The following is a 20,850-nucleotide window of genomic DNA, read 5'->3' as shown; positions in this document are numbered from 1 at the left end:
ACAAAATAACATCCATTACTGCTTTAAAAAGAGGTGTGTCTTGAGAGGCTATATTATCTGCCATGCTGCCAGGTTTAAGGTTTTGAGTTGGCTGTGCAGTCTCTGGCTGTCTTGTTGGGTCAACAAGTGAGGAATTTGAGGTAATGTCCAGGCTGGGCAGTGAGACAAGCTCTAAGATTGGGTACCAGTGCTGGCGGGGCCAGTCTGGAACAATCAGTATCAATTTTGGTTTCTCTTGTCTGACCTTGAGGAGTACCATGGGGAGGAGAGGCAGGGGAGGAAAGGCATATACTGTTAGATTTTTCCAGCTGAAAGATGGAGCATCCACTTTCCATGCTTGCTTGTGATAAGTCCTTGTGCAGAATCTTTGTAGTTGGTAGTTGTGAGGGGAGGCAAATAGGTCTATGTCCGGGCATCCCCAGGTCCTTGTTATGCTGAATAATTGTGGATCCAATTTCCACTCGTGAGGATCCATTAGATTTCTGCTTAGTTCATCTGCCAGAGTATTTTTCCTTCCTAGCAGGAATTGAGCTTGCAGATGTACTTGGTAAGTCAATGCTGTGTGCCACAAGTTCATGGCTAGCCTGCAGAGGGGGTAGGAATGTGTGCCTTTTATGTACCACATGACTGTAGTATTGTCAGTCTTTATTAGTAGTTGCCCTGGATGAAGTTGATCCTTGAAGGCTGCTAGGGCATTCTGAACAGCTAGCATCTCTTTTTGATTGATATGTAGATGCATTTGACTTGCGGACCATGTGCCCTGAATACATCTTCCTGCCATATGGGCCCCCAGGTGTAATCTGATGCATCTGTTGTCAATGTCTGCCTGGCTGTGGGTAAGGTGAATGGCTGTCCCTTGTTGCGGTGACAGGCTTTTGCCCACCATCGAAACTCCTGTTGCAGGCAGGGAATGAGGGTAATTATTGTTTCCAGGCTGTGGCAATGTTGAGTCCAAACACTTCTTAGATACCATAGAAGTTTCCTCATATTCTGTCTTGCATATGTAATTAGCAGAATGCAGGATGCCATGAAACCCAAGGCCTGCAGAATTTTTCTTGCAGATAACTGGGTCTTTGTTGCCAACATTTTGAAATAAGAAGTCAGTTGTCTGTGTTTGTCTGGCGTGAGATAAGCCATCTGGGCAGTTGTATTTAAGCTTCCACCCAGGAATATTATCTCTTGAGAGGGTACGAGTTTTTATTTCTTCTTGTTTACTGTGTAGCCTGGACTTGTCAGTAATCTTTTTACAAATGATAGATGCTGTAGTAGAATGTCCTTGTTCTCCGCTTGAATAAGGCAGTCGTCCAAGTAAGGATATATTTGTATTCCTCTTTATCTGCAAAATGCAATTACTGGTGCCAGGCACTTTGTGAAGACCCTGGGTGCAGTAGATAAGCCAAAGGGCAGTGCAGAGAATTGGTAGTGCATTGAGCCAGCTTTGAATCTGAGGTATCTTCTGCATGTTTGTCTGATTGGGACATGCAGGTATGCCTCTTTTAGATCTAAAGTCACAAGCCAAGTCTTCTTGCCCAACATGGGCAGAAGCTGCTGTAGAGTCAACATTTTGAATTTTGGAATATCCAGATATGTGTTCAGAATAGATAGGTCCAGTATTAGTCTCCAGGCTTTGTCTTTTCTGGGTACCAAGAACAGTCTTGAATAGAATCTGTGACCCTGCCCTTGTTCTGGTACTTGTTGAATGGCCCTCATGTCCATGAGGGATGAAACTTGTTTTTGTGCCTCTGCCCATTGATTGCGTGGCAGGTCTGGCGTACCATTTTGCCTTGGCAGGGTGTGAAAGTGGAACCTGTAGCCTTGTGAATATATATGTGTATATTTAGAACCCATTTGTCCTGGGTGATCATGTGCCAATTTTGTGAAAAATGTGCTAGCTTTCCCCCCAAAGGGGTTGCCAAAAGATAAGTGCTTGGTGCTGGAAGTGGAAAGTCATTGACACTGTTTCCTGTATGGCTGTGATTTTTCCTCTCCGCTCTTGGAGGTAGAAGCACCCCATTGTTTAGGCCTGTATGAGCCTTGGGGCTGTGATCTGCCTCTGGGGCATCTGTATCTGCCCCTTTGTGGTCTGACACTGGAAATGACCAATTTTGTGTAGGCCAGTTCCTGCTAAATCTGGGAGGCTGTACCTGCAAGAAATCCTTGACTGTTTGCATAGATTTAGCCTTGTCCTCTATTTTCTTCAACACTTCTGCTTTAACACCAAACAAAGTAACATGCTGTAAAGAAGCGTCTAATAGTTTTGCTTTAACATGATCCAGCAAATTTTGTTCTTTTAACCAAGCATGCCTCCTAATGACAGAACTTGTAACAGCGGCCCTGCAGGAGGCCTCAAGAGAATCAAAACCACATTGCAAAGCATGCTTTCCAACTTGTTCAGCTGCATGCAATAAATCCTGCATTTCTTTATTGTCTGCACATTCTGCATTTGCTGGCATTTTCTGTTTAAGCAAGGATACAAGATATTGCTGATACTTACGCATATGAAATTGGAAATTTAAAGCTCTTACAGCTAAGGTAGAAGAGGTATAAATCTTTTTGCCCCATCTGTCTAGGGCCCTAGAATCCCTATCAGAGGGAATAGGGTTTTTTTGCAGTAGAAGCTTTGACCCCTTTGGGACCCTGAGAGATGGTTTCTGGGTCAGCTGCAGGGTTCTTATAGACAAATTTATGTGAATCAGGAACCCTGTAGTATCTGTCTGGCTTAACAGGGGCTGGTGGTAAAGAGTCTGGTGAAAAACTGGACTCTGTAAATACATTTATAATGTCTAAAACAGGCGGAACAGCAAGGGGCCTGTGCTGGGGCAATAAAAGGAAATCTCTGAGCCTTTTCTTGGATTCTGAGTAATCTTGGCTCTCCCAGTGGAAATGCTCCCTCATAGTATGCAGTGTTTCCCCAAAAGAATAATCCTCAGGAGGAGAGGCTGAAGGGATAAATTCTTCAGCATTAGAATCCTCATAGGGAGGAATAGAGTAATCCTGTTCAGAGGTGGAATCAGAGGAAATGGAAACCTGATCTGAAGATTCATATTCTAACTCTTGCCTAGACCTCTTTTCAGGAGGGGGATGGGAACCCCTGATCAAAGTAACAAGGTCTTCGGCCATTTTAAGCATCTGTTTTTTAGGCATGGAGGCCTGCCCAGGTGAATGCTGTACTTGTTTCTTTGTCTTTAGAGTTGCTTTAGTCTTTGTCTTTGTAGCTGAAGTAGGTTTCACATATAACTGTATAGGCCTGAAAACACCCTCAGAAGCCGATGCCTGCTCAGCGGCTCCAGACCCATCTGAGGGAATAGTTTCCGAGTGTCCAATACCTTGAGTTTCCAGAGGCCCAGTCAGCTCCACGTGGGAGTCGGAAGCGGCCTGTGGCTCTGAGGTAGCGGGCGTCAGGGGCTGCGAAAGCACCTCACTGAGAACTGTCGACAGGCCTAGAAGAAGCCTCGTCGTCGGTTTTGGATCTCGGATGCCTGTCCTTTTCTTTTTGTTTTTTGTAAACTCCGGTAGTCGGGTGATCCGACAGCATTATATAATTAAATCTTCTGCCAAAGTAATGAAATGCAAAATCGTACCGACGCTTAATAGTGCATTGGTTAAATCTAGCACAAAACTGACAACTAGCAAAGTTATGGTCAGGGTCTAGGCAAGGAATACAGTAAGAATGAAAATCCTTATGAGGTATTTGCTCCCCATACGAAATACAATTATTAACTTTTTCTGACATCGGTCTGGAGCAAGAAAAATGTTTCTCCAATGGGGTACTTAGCTTTAATGAAGACTTCGGATCTGAAATTCGAATTTGAAAACTTCAGTAGTCGGCCGACCGGCACTTGCGAACTGCTTTTGCTTCGGGCACCGCGCGGCAAGAAAGACTGAAGAAAATGGCTTCGGCTGCATCTTATATATCCCTGGCGCACTGACATCAGGGAAGAGGCGACAGCAACCGACGCCGGACCTAGACTTTGAACTCAGGCCGACTGCAGGTAGCCTGCCAGCAGGATAACCCAATTGCAATGACAGCAACAGTGAAACACGATGAACATCTAATGCTGCTGGATAAACTGAATGCCAGTTGAAAACGTTTCTGATGCAGATGCTCACACACACCAGAAAACGTGCTGACTCACACACACAGCTGAACAGCGGCTAAAGACATCAGAATCCACGGAGGAGTGTGTAATGAACTAGTGCTGCAGCACACTGCCAACACTTAGCCACTGAGGCCCCCATGAACAACTGAACATTCATCAGTCCTGAGAAATAGGTTACTGCCAGTCTGAAGGGACAGTCGATGGTATGTGGAGACTTAAGGACCTCAAACTACTTGAACAAACTCCAGCTGACCCACTTAAAATATCACAGGGATCACCACAAAGACACTCCTTCACTTACCAGGGATGAGCATCCCAGTAGTCTCCTCTTGACATGTAAGAAAGTACAGCTGCAAAGATAACTCAAGTAGAGGGAGGATTCACACTGCAAAGATTTCCTAGTCTGCAGGGGGACAGTACACACTTCTCAAGAAGGACAAGCAGCAACCATGTTTTGTCAAATGATCACATCTGGGACTGTTCCACAACTCTGACATGGAGAGCAATAAATGGAAATAGGAAAAGCTGGAAAATATAAATAGATGACTAAGTGAGACAGAGCAATCCACCATGTGCCCTCAACAGGTGGCTCCCCAGTATGGCAAACCAGAGAAGCCCTACGTGAGAAGTGCAGACACAGAGGAAAAGGTTGGCAAAGGACTCGGAGTAATTTTCCATAGATACATATGTCTATCAGAAGCTACCTAGCCTTACACTTATGGTAACCTGTGAGGCCTATCAAACTGCAGTCAGAGAGGTTTGCAACACTTGTCCATAAAGCCCACATCTGTCAAAAGTAGAATCAAGCAGAAGGTTGCTCAGCTTATCCTCACCAAGGGAACAACCTGACATCACAGTCTTAAATGGGCACACCTCCGTGTCTGCAGCCCACACCGATATCCATTACACAGTGCCTCAGAAATGGATGAATCAGCATAGCTGTAGAATGGTCAAGACTGAGCCCAGGCACTGGGATTACCTCTATCCTTCCTCTCACTGATTTCATGAGGAGGAATAGGAACAGAGACAAGTGAGATGTACATCTTAAGCCCAAACATGACATAAAACTAAGCCTTATTGTTGGTCACTTTATTTGGGCCACTCTGTCCTCCACCAGAGGGGAAAAACTGTAGCTGCAGAAATCACTAAAGGCTTGGTAAGACCATGAAGAAATCATACTAGGGGAGTTCTGACAAGATCAACCTAATCATTAGAAGCTTGAGGAACCCAGGGACTTAACATATTTCATCTCTTTCAGACATGAAAGCCTCTGCTTCACTCCAACAGAGCATCAAACTGAGAAGGGGGATCCCTAACCCTTTCAAAGCCTTGGGTTTGTGCCAATGGATATGCATAGGGTATAAGGTCATCTTCTGGGCCATTTGAAAAAGAGTAGTTTGCAATGTGTCTGGTGCTGCCATCAAATGTGGATCCCAAAGGTGAAATCCCACTTCCATCCTTCCAACTCCCAAGATGCAAACACCTTCACTTTCTCTCACTCCTGGGCTCTGGAAAACTACTGGGTGCCAATCAATCTAGTGGCTTGTCATCAGGTAGGAATGACAAGAAGCAACAGACCAAACCCTGATCATAAGTACCAATTATTCACACCTACATGATTCAAGCAGCATCTTCCTTTTATCATAATGGATGTGCCCAAGGTCGAGATAATCACATGTGGAAAAGCTGGTATTAACACTGGGGGGATGCACCCCCCCCATGGATGGGTGCTATGCTGCACCTCTTGCACCCCCCCCATGGATGGGTGCTAGGCTGCACCTCTACTGGGGCTTCAGTTGTCCACAGAAATGAAAGCTGGCCAAAATCAAAACCCTGTTAATTGGGGATGAAGGTGATTCCCAACCCTGAAAGTATCAGCAGTCTGTTGGCAATATACACTCAGTTCTCTTGAGACAAGGCCATAGATAATTCTTTCAAGCAAACTCTCAGTGACTGGAACTGTTACATAACCCACTGTCAGTAAAGGAACAAAAAAAATCCTCTGGTTCTGTGAGACACCCCCTTTCACCATTCTTTTTTATACAGAACTCTTCTGTATTAGAAAATATTCTTAAAGGCATGCCATTGAAACACTTTTTACCAATAATTGCAAGGATCAACATTCAAAACCATGCTTTCTTGGAAAAAAATACAACAAAAAGAGAACTAGCAGGAGATGAACACATTTATGGTGCAGAGTAATGCACACTTATGTAACAGAGTATGTCACAATGTGTGCTGTCATATGTGTATACCTTTGTTCAAACATACAGAATGCCAGCTGGTGGAAAGTAAAATATAGCCATTATGTCCCATCAAGGAGTGTACTCAAATGTTACAAAACAAAATTGTGACAAAAGCAGGGACGACAGTCTGTACCACTGACAACCTGGCTTCAAATATGGACCAGAGTAGTTACTTACATAGGCCTTAATGGAGGGCAAATACTGCTAGTTTTTCAAATATTTAAGGCACAGCCTATTTAGCATCTTTATCCATTTAAGATGGACAGCTTACATTAGAGGAGGCTGGAATGTGTGCATACACCACGACAACATTACATGTCACAAACCTTCAATAATGAGAGGAAAAAAAAACTTAAGCTAGCCCAAGACGAACTTCCACAGTAAGAGGCTTAAAAAAAGAGGTAAGAAGATTCTATACCAATATTCTATATTCTTGTATGGGAAGTGGAAGTAGCAGCCCATTTAAGCCACAAAATCAGGTGTGATGTTCAGGCAGCACAATCTTCTGAAAAAAAAATTCAGATTTTTCTTAACGAATGCTCAAGTGAAATCTCTGCTCTCCTTGTATCTCAGTGCCTTATCTGAAAGGCCAAGGTGTATGGAAACAACTCTAGTACCTGTGCAAAAATAGTGGAATAAAGGCTTCAGGTCATAATCATTTACATGTCAACATGAACACGAGTAAAAATGTATTGTTTTTAATAAATGGCTAATTTCAGAATAAAAAAATTTCAAGTGTGTGATTGCTTATTGTGTCAAAACAAACCAGTACTATTTCTTCATTGAGGCAAAACTTTCACTGAATTGAGAAAATCACTGGGAACAATAACACATGACTGTTCCAAAAGTACATCTTTTTCCTTTTGTAAATGGGCTACAGCTCTCATTTTTTCAAGCTGCCTCTCTTGCCGCCTGCACTTTTGCTGCAAAGTCTTTAGTTTTTTTCTTAGTTTTTCAACTTGCTGTTCAAGCTGTTGAATCCTTTTTTTCTGCTGCACAGTATCGTCCACAGTGTAGTTGTGGTCACATGACATGACATTGCTGGAGGTGTGCAGTGGAGGTGAGCAGCTCTCAGAAAACTGCACCGAAATAGAAAGTGGAAGTGAATCTCCAACAGCTGGTGCAGGGAGTGATGGATCTGGACAGAAAGCCATTGAAACAGGATTTCTGGAACCTTGGTGCTCTGAATAACAAAGTCCTTCTTTCTGCAGTAGTTTAGGATTACAAAAAATAATAATAATCATAATATTAAAAATCAAGTTCTACAACAGGTACATTTCAACAGAATAGAACATATAAATCTATCTAGCACCAAACACAAGCAAAAGACAAACTCAGCAGTAAGAAGCAATATTAAAAATGCAGCCACTAAAAAAATACAGCCAGCACAGAAATACAAATTCTTTCAAGCAATACATACACTAATGTAGTAAAACATGACGTACTACTAAAACCCTTGCACAAAAACCAAAATTACACACACACACACACACACACACACACACTTACACTTGAAGCAACCATAATTAAAATAACTATGGAAAGTATATAATCCTCCCTCTTCAAAAAAAAAAAAAAAAAAAAAAAAAAGACAAAAAATAAAGAGGCAGCTTACATTAAATTAGTATATCCAAAACAAAATGTCTACCCCGTTAGAAAGAAATTAACTGTTCCTCCAACATGTGGGATGTGGTGAGCATAAAAACACAAACAAAAAAACAAAACAAAAAAGTGAGTATATACCATTTCAGATGAGCCTTACTCCACCCTCTGCTTCTTCATCCAGGATGCCAAAACCATGAAATACTGATCCACCATGTGAAGAAATCATTAGTAACAGTTCACAACTCTGTCTCTATGAAGAGTTATTTGCAAAGGGACCATCTAAGACTTCTTCCAGATTATGGTGCCATCCCAGGGCTTACAACCAGAGTAGAGTGCATTCCTACTCCTCTGAAGGGGCCACCAAGAAGTTGTTCAAGCACAAAAACATTATGAAACCTGTCTTCTACAAGGACTCTGTATATAGAGCTAGACAGAAATATATTTGCAATAAAGAGGAGTCCACTACAACCGTACTGAAGTGATGAAGATTATAGCACCAAGATGTTCTGAGAGTTTGGTTAAAACTATTGTATCAAGAGATTTACTAATGAAGTGGAGCATATCAGCTGGGTTCCAGTTTGTCAATGTGCTGTATGCAAATGATTTATGAATGGGGCTTGATTATGACTGCATTTTTCCAGAGATCTAGAAATCTGAAGGTAGACAAATAAATGTTTATATTGTGTATGTATATGTTTGAGAGATTTAGAAACAGACATGTGACAAACTTTTGGGAACTTTAGTTTAAGTCTATCATTGCCTGAACAGCCATATTAGGCCTATACTTTAGGAGTTTGTCATGTACTATCGGACTGGCAGAAACTAGAATTTTAGAGTGCATGCTGATTCTAGAACTGCTAGCACTGATTGACCAAGAATTTAGAACATATCTTTTGAGTTCAGCTAGGAATTTGGCATTTTTCTCCTTCACAGTCTGCTAACCATCAACCCCCTTCTTAGCTGACTGGCACATTCATTTCCCCTTCACAAGGGTTAAGAGCCAAATGGTGGGACCCATCATTTACATAGCCATTGTTTTTTTTTTCATTTGGCCTTAATACCTTGATGTGTGGATTTGATCCGTATTGGAGTCAGAGATTAAATGACCACCCTTTAAGGAAGATGTTCATACAGGAGGGGTTGCTCTGCCTGCTAGCCAGTTGCTATCCCAAATATTTTGTGGGTTCCTGAAAGAGCAGACTTAATTTTCTTTCATGCAAGTGGCCTTGGCCGAGTTATAAAGATACTTAAAATCAGTTTCCAGTGTGTTGTACATCTCACAGTCTTCTCTGTTGCCTAGCTTGTTGAATTTGGTCCATGCTTTGGACAGAAACAGCTGATGTGAACCCAGATAGTGGAATAACTAGAGGCCTAATCACAGCTTAACTGACAAAATGGGTTACTGTGGGGTACTGCTCGGTCCAAATAAAGAATCTTTTCACTTAGAAGAATATGTCTGATGGAAGGTTTCCTGCCAGCCTCAAACACTTCTAACACATCTGCCAGGAAGTCCAAAGTTTAAAACAGGAATCAAGACCTGAAATGAAAAGTGCAAACACAGATCACTGTTGCAGTAGCGTAAGCTGTATGGGTCCTACCCCATGAGACCAGCCAGATTCACAAAGTTTTCAGCACTTTCCACATGCCCTGTCAGGAGCTTGAGCAGGGCTCCACAGAGGGACAACAGGAGCACAAAAAGCTTCAGAGCTTTTCTGGCATCAGAAAATGTTCCTTTGGCGGGCCTCATTGAACTGTTATCTAGTGATCCTGTAAGGGTGGGCAGATAAGCCCCCTATTAAGAAAAAACTTAAAACTATTTTTTTTTGACAGGAAACACAATCTGAGACTGTCACTGCATTTTAAGGGAGTTTCTTGTGCAAATGCTTGTGTGAACTTTTTATGAGAAAAATACTTTATTTTCACTAAAACTGTGTTCATTATTTCAATGTATATGCATGTTTAGGGGAGAATACTGTGCTTCTGGGGGATTGTCAGGGGTTTACTTGCAGCAGAACCACTTGTATTCTACCTTTCACTGTACCAACTTGTTCAGGCTCTACTACTCTCTTTTGAAGCCTTTTCTTCAGGTTATCTACAGAGCACCCTCCAGTCTCTGTAGATCTACCTTCCACTACCTGCAAAAGTTGTCAAGGAGTTTTTTTTTTTTTTTTTGGGGGGGGGGTCAAGCCTGATCATATTCTACTTCAGTCACTGGTGGATGACTCTGCTGTGGTCACTAGCTGCTCCTCAGACCACACAGCTTTCCCCCTAGTTTTGTGCTGTAGCCAATACAGCTTCAAAAGACCAGAGGGATAGCCATGTTCTCTGTGGTTGTAGGGATGCCCTTGGGAGGCAAGGTTGAGACTTTTCTTCGGGTCGGAAGAAGGGACAAGTGAAATGTCTGCACTTGGTCGGGATAGGGATGTTAAACCTGGTACCAGTATGCCTACTATGGGAAAATGACTACAAGAGTTTCCTGTACTGCAAGGGGTCCAAAAATCCAAGCCTGGGATCATCTGTTGCATCATCTCCTAAGCTGCCAAGATCATGACTTTCTAGCCCTTTCTGTAGACAAAAATGGCCAACACTGAAAAGTGCAGTGCCACAAATAAATGAAAGCAATTTTGGCATAAGAACATTGAGAATTTCTCCCAGTTCATCGTCAGTACCAGGGATGGCAGCATGTAAGTGTCCACTGCAGGGATACCACCAGGTACTACCTTGATGGATCCACCAGCATCCAATCATCCAGGTACAATAAATACATGCAGTTTTAGCCATCACTGCTAATATCCTGGTAAATAACAGGTTAAAAACAGAGTTTCTGTATTAAAACAAATTCTGACATCTTTGTGGGAAATGACAGCCTCAAGGTCAGAGATTTTGGTATTTAGGCTACTGCCATTCAGCAGACATCTTCTGAAAAAAGCTACATGGTGGGGGGGGGGGGGGTAACTAGAACCAATAAGCCTAAACCAGAGGCACAGTTGTCAAAAGATATACTGCAGGAGAAATAGGATAATTGGGTAGAATCCTGATGACAGAGTTGCGACAAGCACAGCTCTAAAATCTCACACTATAAAACTTAAAGATGGCAGTTAAATGAGGCTTGTGATTCTCAAAGGCAGAAGGAGTCAGTATACCGGAACAAGTGGTTATTATATAGAGAATGCATTCTTGAAGGCTGGCTGGAGGGAGAGATGACATAGCACTTTCTAGTCCCAATGGCTTTTTTGTTAGGCACTTCTATCACTCTGTTCTTGTAGCCATCTAGGCATAAAACAAGAGGGAGGCTTGTGCAAAATATTTTATTGGCAAGCACTGCAAATTATGTGCAATATGTATGTGCAGTTGCAAAGGGCAAGCAAGGCAGGAAGCAAAGCTAAGGACACTTTGGTGCCTCTGCCTATTTCTGAAGAATGGTTTCAGAGGGTAACCATGGGTTACTGCAGGTCCTTCCAGTACCCCAAGCACCTCAGGTTAGGGGACATATTTTTGTGGTGAAGAATTATGCTGCTAGGTACCCTAAGTCAGCTTTGACCTATGTTCTGGCAGAAAAGATGGCAACTGTTCTGCAGTGTAGGTTTTCTTTGTGAAATACTGGCAGAGGCACTATTATTTCATCAGACCTGATGGGAAAATGCTATGGGGGCTGAAGCAGTTAACAATCCCCCGCCTCCACAAATAAACTTCTGGTGGAATGATTTAAAATGTGAAAGACCATGCTGATTTAAGAACATTCATGACTGTTTATGAGCAGAAAGGAGAAAATGATTCCACAAATAGCTTTTTGTGAAGTACTGACTGAAATTCAGGACTAAGCTTAAGGAGCTGAAGGGGGTGGCACAGCAGCACCTTACACAAACACAACTACAAAGAACTGTTACAGCCCGACAGCGCGAACATGACAATACTGTAAGATGAAACATAATGGAGCTTATTCCAGTTTGGTAAATAAGCTTCAAACAGCATGGGAAAGACTTTTCACTGCAATAAGGAAGATAAGGTTTGTTATGCAGCAGGGGTACCAGGCAGGAAAAAGAAACACAAGCTTTACCATGGTAATATGATGAAGCTCTACACAACCACTGTAACACAGCTACAAACAAATGCAATCTGAGGATCATATGCAATCTGAGGATCATACTGCTCAACGCTAGAAGTCTAAATCTGAAAATGCACTCGCTCGAAGCACTCCTTAAAATGGAGAACATCGACATTTGTGCTGTAACAGAGACATGGTTCAAGCCAGCAGAAAGCACCCCTGCAATACCAGGCTATAACTCATACCACACCTTTGGACCCAGAACTTGGACCGAAGCTCAAGGCGCTGCTGTTTCCATATTCATAAAGGTAGACCAACATAACGCATCAGAGATACTTCAGGTGCAGCTAACATTAGGTAAGACAGTGAATCAGGTCGTAGCCTGCTATAGGTCCCCGACAATGTCCCAAGACTCGCATTCCACGTTCCTAAGCATATTGGAGAATATTAGGGTCCAACCTAACACTCTCATACTGGGCGACTTCAACTACCCCTCCATTAACTGGAAAAAATACTTATGTACCAATACACTTGCCCAACGTTTCCTGGAATTCATTAATTCAAATGTCCTGGACCAGCTCGTTCTTACCCCCACTAGAGGTAGCAACATCCTTGACTTGGTCATTACTAACATGGGCGACCATTGCTCTACACCAATAGTTAACTCCTCCCTGACTAGATCCGACCACAAACTAATCACCCTGGATATCCACATTCCTCCCACCCCCCACAAAGGTAACCACCATGAAAAACTTCTCCAAAGCCAACTTTGGGCTCCTAAAAACAGAGGTGGAAAACTTCATGGCACTCATGCAAATGGAGAATAGTTACATGACCATCGAATCATACACCAGTGCACTGTACAAACACGTACACAAATGCATGGAAATCGCCATACCCAATAGAACCAAGACGCTCTCCTCCAAAAAAAAGGAAGCCAATCTGGTGGTCTCCTGCCATAAACAAACTCTACAACAGAAGGAGGAAACTGATGCGGAATAAGGTGAAGTCCCCAAGACTGGAAAAACTCCCTTAGCCTCAACAAAAAGTTGAGATCCCTCATCAAATCCTCTAAAGCTAGCTATGAAAACAGAATTGCAACAGATAGTAAAGACAGCCACAAGGCCTTCTATAGTTATGTAAAGAATCTCCGTGGCAATACCCAGATTTGCTCTGAGCTACTGCACAATGGGACCTCTTATACAGAGCCAACAGATATTGCCAATATACTGGCCGACAGATTCAGTGCCAACTTTACCCCTCTCTACCCCTCCCAAAGGGCCAATCACATTACCAATAGATTGCCAGGCACCCCGTATTACTGCTGCACAGATTATAGCAGCAGTGTCCAAGGCCAAGAATACAGCTTCCATGGGACCTGACAATATCCCTGGCTGTATTCTACATGAACTACAGAGTGAACTGGCACCTCACCTGTGTGCCTTGTTCAATCACAACCTCACCTCAGGCTTTGTCCCTACCGAATGCCTGGAACGCATCATCATGGACGTAATAAACAAGGATATACGGAATCTCCAGACTCTGGATCCCATACAGTTTAGTTTTGTTAAGGGTAGATCATGCCTGCTCAACTTGGTTGACTTCTTTGAGTCAGTTACCAGAGCTGTGGATGAAGGCAAGGTGGTTCATACAGCCTACCTTGATCTGGCCAAGGCGTTTGATACCATTCCCCATTCAGGAATCATAGAAAAACTGACTAAGCTAGGCAACAATCCCTATATCATTAGGTGGGTTGCAAACTGGCTCACAGATAGAACCAACAGTGTGAAAGTAGCAGACTCCAAGTTAGACTGCCGACCAGTCATGAGTGGAGTCCCACAGGGTTTGGTCCTGAGTTCTTTCCTGTTTGGTATCTACGTTGAAGTCCAGGCCAACACAAAGGGTCTCTGGCAGATGATTGCACGTTGTGAGCTATTATCAACTCCCCAAGTGATGTTGACATCCTACAGAAAGGCCTCACTGAGACCAACGACTAGTATCAGAACCATGGTCTTAAGCTCAATGCCAAAAAATGTGTCGTCATCCCCTTTGGGAAAAACCCAGTTCTCATGAATTACCACATCAATGGTAGTCCACTGAACACAGAAGGTGTTATAAGAGATCTGGGAACATGGGTTGACAGCAGCCTCTCCTTTGACCACCACATTGCCACTGTGGTCAGAAAGTCCTTCTATGCGGCACATCTCATTACTAAGGATTTTGCATCCAGGAAGAAAGAGGTCATTGTCTCCTTCTACTCTTCCATCATTAGGCCAATAATAGAGTACAATACCCATTTTGGCATGCACCTCACTAGGCACCTGCAACAACTAGAGAGGCAGCAAAAGTACCTCACAAAGAGGATCCTAGGCCTTAAGCATTTGTCCTATATGGACAGACTCAAAAAACTCCAACTATTCTCTGTCTCATATTGCCTATTTGAGGCGATCACTACTTGACATATAAAGCCATGTCTGATCCAGCTCTGTTAGAAATGCTACATCAAAAGAAATCCCAATCCCTCCACACCACACGCTCCAGTGACCTCAACCTCATTACCACAATCAAAAGAAATTACAGTTGTGTACCTACCATAAATGTAGATGTTCGAGTGTATTCACTGTTGCAGTCATTACTCTTGGGTTATCCTGCTGGCAGGCTACCCTCAGTCGGCCAGAATTCCAAAGTCTAGGTCCGGCATTGGTTGCTGTCGCCTCTTCCCTGACGTCAGTGCGCCAGGGGTATAAAAGATGCAGCTGATGCCATTTTCTTCAGTTTTTCTTGCCCTAGATGTCAGGTTCCCCCAAATTGGTAGGCTGAAAAATATGCCAATAAAAATACATGCACAAAAATAATATCTCCTTCATCTACAAGCAAATACACCAAATAGGTTGTATAGGATAGAGAAGTGCAGATAAGTCCCAGCAAAGAAAGGGGGGATGGTGAGTGGGTAACCTGGACTGCAACAGTGAATACACTCGAACATCTACATTTATGGTAGGTACACAACTGTACTATGTTCATCATGTTTCAATGTTGTAGTCATTACTCTTGGGTTGAATCCCAAAGCTGAGGAAGGGTGGCTGGGCTAAATAGGATTAGGAGAGGCTATGAGGCCCTACTGCAGTGGCAAAGCCTGCTCTGGACTTAGAGTAAAGAGGTAAGTGGTAGTGCTTTGTGAAGGTGTGCACTGAACTCCAAGTTGCAGCCTCTAAGATATCTTTGGTTAGTACTCCTCTGAGGAAGGCTGCTGCTCTGGTGGAATGAGGCCTAATGCCCATAGGCACTGATTTGCCATGTTGAAAATAGCAGAAACAGATGCAATGGCCTATCAATTTAGAAATAGTCTGTTTTGAGATAGCCTTTCCTTGTGATCCTGCAGCATATGACACTAAAAGTTGCTCAGTCTTTAGCATAAATGTAGGGTTTGTCCTCAGAGAAACCCTGTCTGGATGAAAAATGATGAAAGGTTCCCCAGCCCTGAGTGCTTGTAACTCCGAGACTCACCTTGCAGAGGTTATTGCTAGGAGCAGAGCTGTTTTCCAGGATAAGAATCTTATATCTGCTGTTGATGCTGGCTCGAAAGGAGGCAGTGTGAGTTTTTCCAAAACATAATTGAGGTCCTAGGCCGGAATTGGTGCTCTCCTTGGAGGCCTAATGTTTTTGGCCTCTCTGAGGTACTGCCTTATTAAGGATGAGAGAAGATAGGTGGTTACGTATTGTAATGGGCTGAAATGGCAGAGGCATGAATCTTAACTGATGAGAAGGAAAGACCTTTGTTCAGCATCTCAGTCTGGTATTGTAAAATCTGAGGGATATTTGGTACACATGTGTCAATGCCTTGTTCCTGGTTCCAAGCACAGAATCTCTTGCATTTTTCTGCATAAGATTTTCTGGTGCTGGGCCTTCTGGCCTCCAAGATAACATCCACAACAGCTTTTGAAAGAGGAGTGTTCTGAATGGCTGCATTATCCGCCATGCTGCCAGATTTAAGGTCCTGAGTTGGCTGTGCAGGATCTGATTGATTTGTTGGGTCAGCTAGTGAGAAGTTTGAGGCAATATCCATGCTGGACCTTGAGACAAGCTCTTTAGGACTGGGTACCAGTGCTGGCGCGGCCAGTCTGGTGCAATCATTATAATTTTTGGCTTTTCTTGTCTAACCTTTAGGAGTACCCTGGGAAGGAGAGGCAGTGGGGGAAAAGCATATACCGTTAGATTTTTCCAGCTGAAGGATAGGGCGCCCACTTTCCATGCTTGCTTGTGATAAATCCTTGTGAAAAATCTCTGCAATTGGCAGTTGTGAGGGGAGGCAAATAGATCTATGTCTGGGCATCATCATTTCCTTATCATGCTGAAGACTTGTGGATCCAGTTTCCATTCGTGGGGATCCATGAGGTTTCTGCTTAGTTTGTCTGCCAGAGTATTTTGTTTTTCCTGGCAGGAATTGTGCTTGCAGGTGAACTTGAAAAGGCAATGCTGTGTCCCATAAGGTCACTGCTTGTCTGTAGAGGGGGTAGGAATGTGTACCTCCCTGCTTGTTTATGTACCACATGACCGTAGTGTTGTCTGTCTTTATCAGTAACTGTCCTGGATGAAGCAGGTCCTTGAAAGCTGTCAGGGCATTTTGAACAGCTAGCATCTCTTTTTGATTGATGCGAAGATGCATCTGGTTTGCAGGCCATGTGCCCTGAATACATTTTCCTGCCATATGGGCCCCCCCAAGCATAATCTGATGCAGCCGCTGTCAGTGTCTGTCTGGCTGTGGGTAAACTGAATGGCAGACCCTTGTTGTGGTGACAGGCTTCTGCCCTCCATCGAAACTCCTTTTGCAGGCAGGGAATGAGTGCAATTATTGTCTCCAGGCTGTGGCAATGCTGAGTCCAAACACTTTTTAGGTACCATTGTTGTTTCCTCATATGCAGTCTGGCATATGGAATTAGTAGAATGCAAGATGCCATGAAACCCAAGGCCTTCAGGATTTTCCTTGCAGATAAGTGGGCTTTTGTTGCCAATTTTTTGAAGTAAGTAGTCAGATGCTTTTGTTTGTCTGGCGTGAGATAAGCCATCTGGGTAGTTGTATTTAAGCTTGCACCCAGGAATATTATCTCTTGAGAGGGCACTAGTTTTGATTTATTTTCATTTACTGTGTACCCTAGGCCAATTAGTAATCTTTTTACAAACGCCAGATGCTTCAGAAGAATGTCTTTGTTCTCTGCTTGAATTAGGCAGTCGTCCAAGTAGGGATATATTTGAATTACTTTTTGTCTGCAAAACGCAATTACTGGTGCCAGGCATTTTGTGAAGACCCTGGGTGCAGTAGATAAGGCAAAGGGGAGTGCAGAGAATTGGTAATGCATTGTGCCAGCTATGAATCTGAGGTATCTTCTGCAAGATTGTCTGATTGGGACATGCAGGTATGCCTCTTTTAGGTCCAAAGTTACGAGCCAAGCCTTCTTGCCCAGCATGGGCAGTAGCTGCTGTAGAGTCAACATCTTGAATTTTGGAACTTCCAGCAACATATTTAAAATTGACAGGTCCACTATTGGTCTCCAGGTTTTATCCTTTCTGGGTACTAGAAAAAGTCTGGAGTAAAATCCTTGCCCCTGCTCTTGCTGTGGTACTTGTTGAATGGCCCTCATGTCCATGAGGGCTGTAATTTGTTTTTGTACCTCTGCCCATTGATTGTGTGGCAGGTCTGGCATACCTTCTGACCTTGGTAGGGTGTGAAAATGGAACCTGTAGCCTTGGGACACTATGTTCAGGACCCATTTGTCTTGGGTAACAATTTGCCAGTTTGATGAAAAAAGTGCTAGTTTTCCCCCTAAGGGGGCTGTCAAAAGAAAAGTGCTTGGATCTGGTAGAGGAAAGTCACTGGGACTGTTTCCTGTAAGGTTGTGATTTGTCTTCTCCGCTTTTGGAGGTAGCAGCACCCCATTGTTTAGGCCTGTATGAGCCTTGGGGCTGACATCTGCCTCTGGGACACCTGTATCTGCCTCTTTGTGGTCTGTCTGACACTAGAAAGGACCAATTTTTAGAGGGCCAGTTCCTGCTAAACTTGGGTGGCTGCACCTGTAAGAAATCCTTGTCTGCCTGCATGGATTTTGCTTTATCCTCCATTTTTTTCAACACCTCTTCTGCTTTAGTACCAAACAAAGTATCATGCTGTAATGGTGCATCTAATAATTTTGCTTTAACATGATCAGGCAAATTCTGTTCCTTTAACCAAGCATGCCTTCTAATAACAGAACCTGTAACAGCGGCCCTGCAAGAGGCCTCCAGTAAATCATAACCACATTGCAAAGTATGCTTTCCCACTTGTTCAGCTGCATGCAATAATCCTGCAATTCCTTGTTTTCTGAACCTTCAGTATTTGTCAACAATTTCTGTTTAAGCAGTGACATTAAATATTGCTGATATTTAAGCATATGAAACTGACAATTTAAAGCCCTTACAGCCAGGGTAGCAGAAGTGTAGACTTTTTTCCCCCATCTGTCTAGAGCCCTAGAATCCCTATCAGAAGGGACAGGGTTTTTTGCAGTGGAAGCTTTAACCCCTTTGGGACCCTAAGATATAGTTTCTGGGTCAGCAGCGGGGTTTATATATAGGGATTTAGGAGAATCCGGGACCCTGTAGTACCTGTCTGGCTTAGCAGGTGCAGGGGGTAAAGATTCAGGGGACAGGCCGGACTCTGAAAATACATCATCTACAATATCCAGGACAGGTGGAATAGTAAGTGGTCTGTGCTGGGGAAGTAGCAGAAAGTCTCTGAGCCTTTTCTTAGATTCAAAATAATCTTGGCTCTCCCAGTGGAAATGCTCCCTCATGGTATGCAGGGTTTCCCCAAAAGAATAATTCTCAGGAGGAGAGGCTGAAGGAATGGATTCTTCAGCATCAGAATCCTCAAAGGGAAGCCTGGAGCAATCCTGTTCAGAAGAGGAATCAGAGGAAATAGAAACCTGATCAGAAGAATCATACTCTGTCTCTTGCCTAGGCCTCTTATCAGGAGGGGGATGGGAGCCCCTGATCAAACTAATTAAGTCTTCAGCCATTTTGAGCATAGGCACGGAAGTCTGAGAAGGAGAATACTGTACTTGTTTCTTTGTCTTTAGAGCTGCTTTAGTCTTTGTCTTTGAAGCTGAAGATGGCTTAATATATAGTTGTGTAGGTCTGAAGACACCCTCATAAGCCGATGCCTGCTCAGTGGCTCTGGACCCATCTGAGGGGATGATTTCCGAGTGTCCAATACCTTGAGTTTCCAGAGGCCCAGTCGGCTCCACGTGGGAGTCGGAGGCGGCCTGTGGCTCTGAGGTAGCGGGCGCCAGGAGCTGCGAAAGCGCCTCACTGAGAACCGGCGACTGGCCTAGCAGAGGCTTTGTCGTCGGTTTTGGACCTCAGATGCCTATCCTTTTCCTTTTCCTTGCATTTTTTGTAAACTCCGGTTGTCGGCTGGTCAGACGGCATTATATAATTAAATCTTCGGCCAAAGTAATGAAATGCAAAAACGAACTGACGCTTAATAGTGTGTTGTTTAAAACTAGCACAAAACCGACAGCTAGCAACGTTGTGATCAAGGCCTAGGCAAGGAATACAGTAAGAGTGAAAATCCTTATGAGGTATTTGCTTCCCACAAGAAATACAACTGTTAACTTTTTCTCACATCGGTCTGGAGCAAGAAAAAAAGTTTCCCCAATGGGGTACTTAGCTTTAATGAAGACTTCGGTTCTGAAATTCGGATTTGAAAATCTCAGGAGTCGGCCGACCGGCACTTGCGAACTGCTTTTGCTTCGGGCACCGTGCGGCAAAAAAGAATGAAGAAAATGGCATTGGCTGCATCTTTTATACCCTTGGCGCACTGACGTCAGGGAAGAGGTGACAGCAACCGACGCCGGACCTAGACTTTGGAATTCTGTCCGACTGAGGGTAGCCTGCCAGCAGGATAACCCAAGAGTAATGACTGCAACAGTGAAACAGATGAACATCATGCTGGAGGGACAGGTTCATAACCCAGAGACTGCCTTTGCTATGAAATAGACTTCCCATACATGTCAAACAGAGCACCTCACTGGCCCTCTTCAAGGGAAATCTTAATGAGTGGATGGGAAAAAGAAAATTCACCCCGGGAATCACTCCAGTGGCTCTACTCGAAAGAGGCACTGGGAACTAAGGTCGGGTGGCACTATGTCAGGGAGGATCTACTCAAATACAAGGAGAAGCATCGGGGCACAGGCATTGTCATACAGTTTACGATTACTTATGGTAGGAATACCAACACATTGATAGACAGTGTAAGGAGACACTGGAACATACTCCTGGCTGACAACACCTTAACAAAATATCTTGGGGACACGTCATTTTTCATTTCGTAAAGGCAAGAACCTGGGTTCACATATGAGTCGTTACAAATGGCCACACAGGACTTCATTCACAGACAGTATTCAAACAACACTCTCAGGGGACAGATTGACTGGATGCATGCCCTGTGGTCACTGCAGCCACTGTAATAAGGTCACCAAGTCCAAACAAGTCTCTGGTAGGAATTGTGGTGTGGTTTTTTATATTGAATTTTTTGCCAATTGCAGCAGTGACTGGCTAGTTTATTTGGCTTCATGCAGTTGCTCTGCATTTTATATAGGACAGACATCTAGGCCACTTAGATTGCGGACCTCTGAGCATCTAAGTGATATTAAACATAAGAGAACCAGCAATGCCCTATACAATCATACTGCTAAACATCCTACAGCCTCTTTCAACTTTATGATTATTGATAGAATTTTGGGTGACAGATCAAACAAAGCAGAATGGCACTCTATTTTGGATGTAAAAGAGAAAAACTGGGTGGATTTTTCCACCTGGG

General features: G+C 43.5%; 1 protein-coding gene across 2 annotated transcripts in view; it reads right to left on the bottom strand.

Annotated features, from left to right (window-relative positions):
- Positions 1–7,028: 7,028 nt before the first annotated feature.
- THAP1 (THAP domain containing 1) overlaps positions 7,029–20,850 on the bottom strand; it is a 505,801-nt gene continuing 491,979 nt past the window's right edge. For both annotated transcript variants that reach the window (XM_044064295.1, XM_044064294.1), the window contains exon 5: positions 7,029–7,551. In XM_044064295.1, coding sequence (XP_043920230.1) covers positions 7,126–7,551 — 426 coding nt within the window. In that variant the 3' untranslated portion in view covers positions 7,029–7,125. The remainder of the gene's footprint in view (positions 7,552–20,850) is intronic.

Source organism: Protopterus annectens, chromosome 2.part2, assembly GCF_019279795.1.
Source record: "Protopterus annectens isolate FY-2018-M chromosome 2.part2, PAN1.0, whole genome shotgun sequence".
Taxonomy (NCBI): Eukaryota; Metazoa; Chordata; order Ceratodontiformes; family Protopteridae; genus Protopterus; species Protopterus annectens.
Note: the sequence above shows the minus strand (reverse complement) of the source record. Positions and strands in the feature narration are given on the sequence as shown.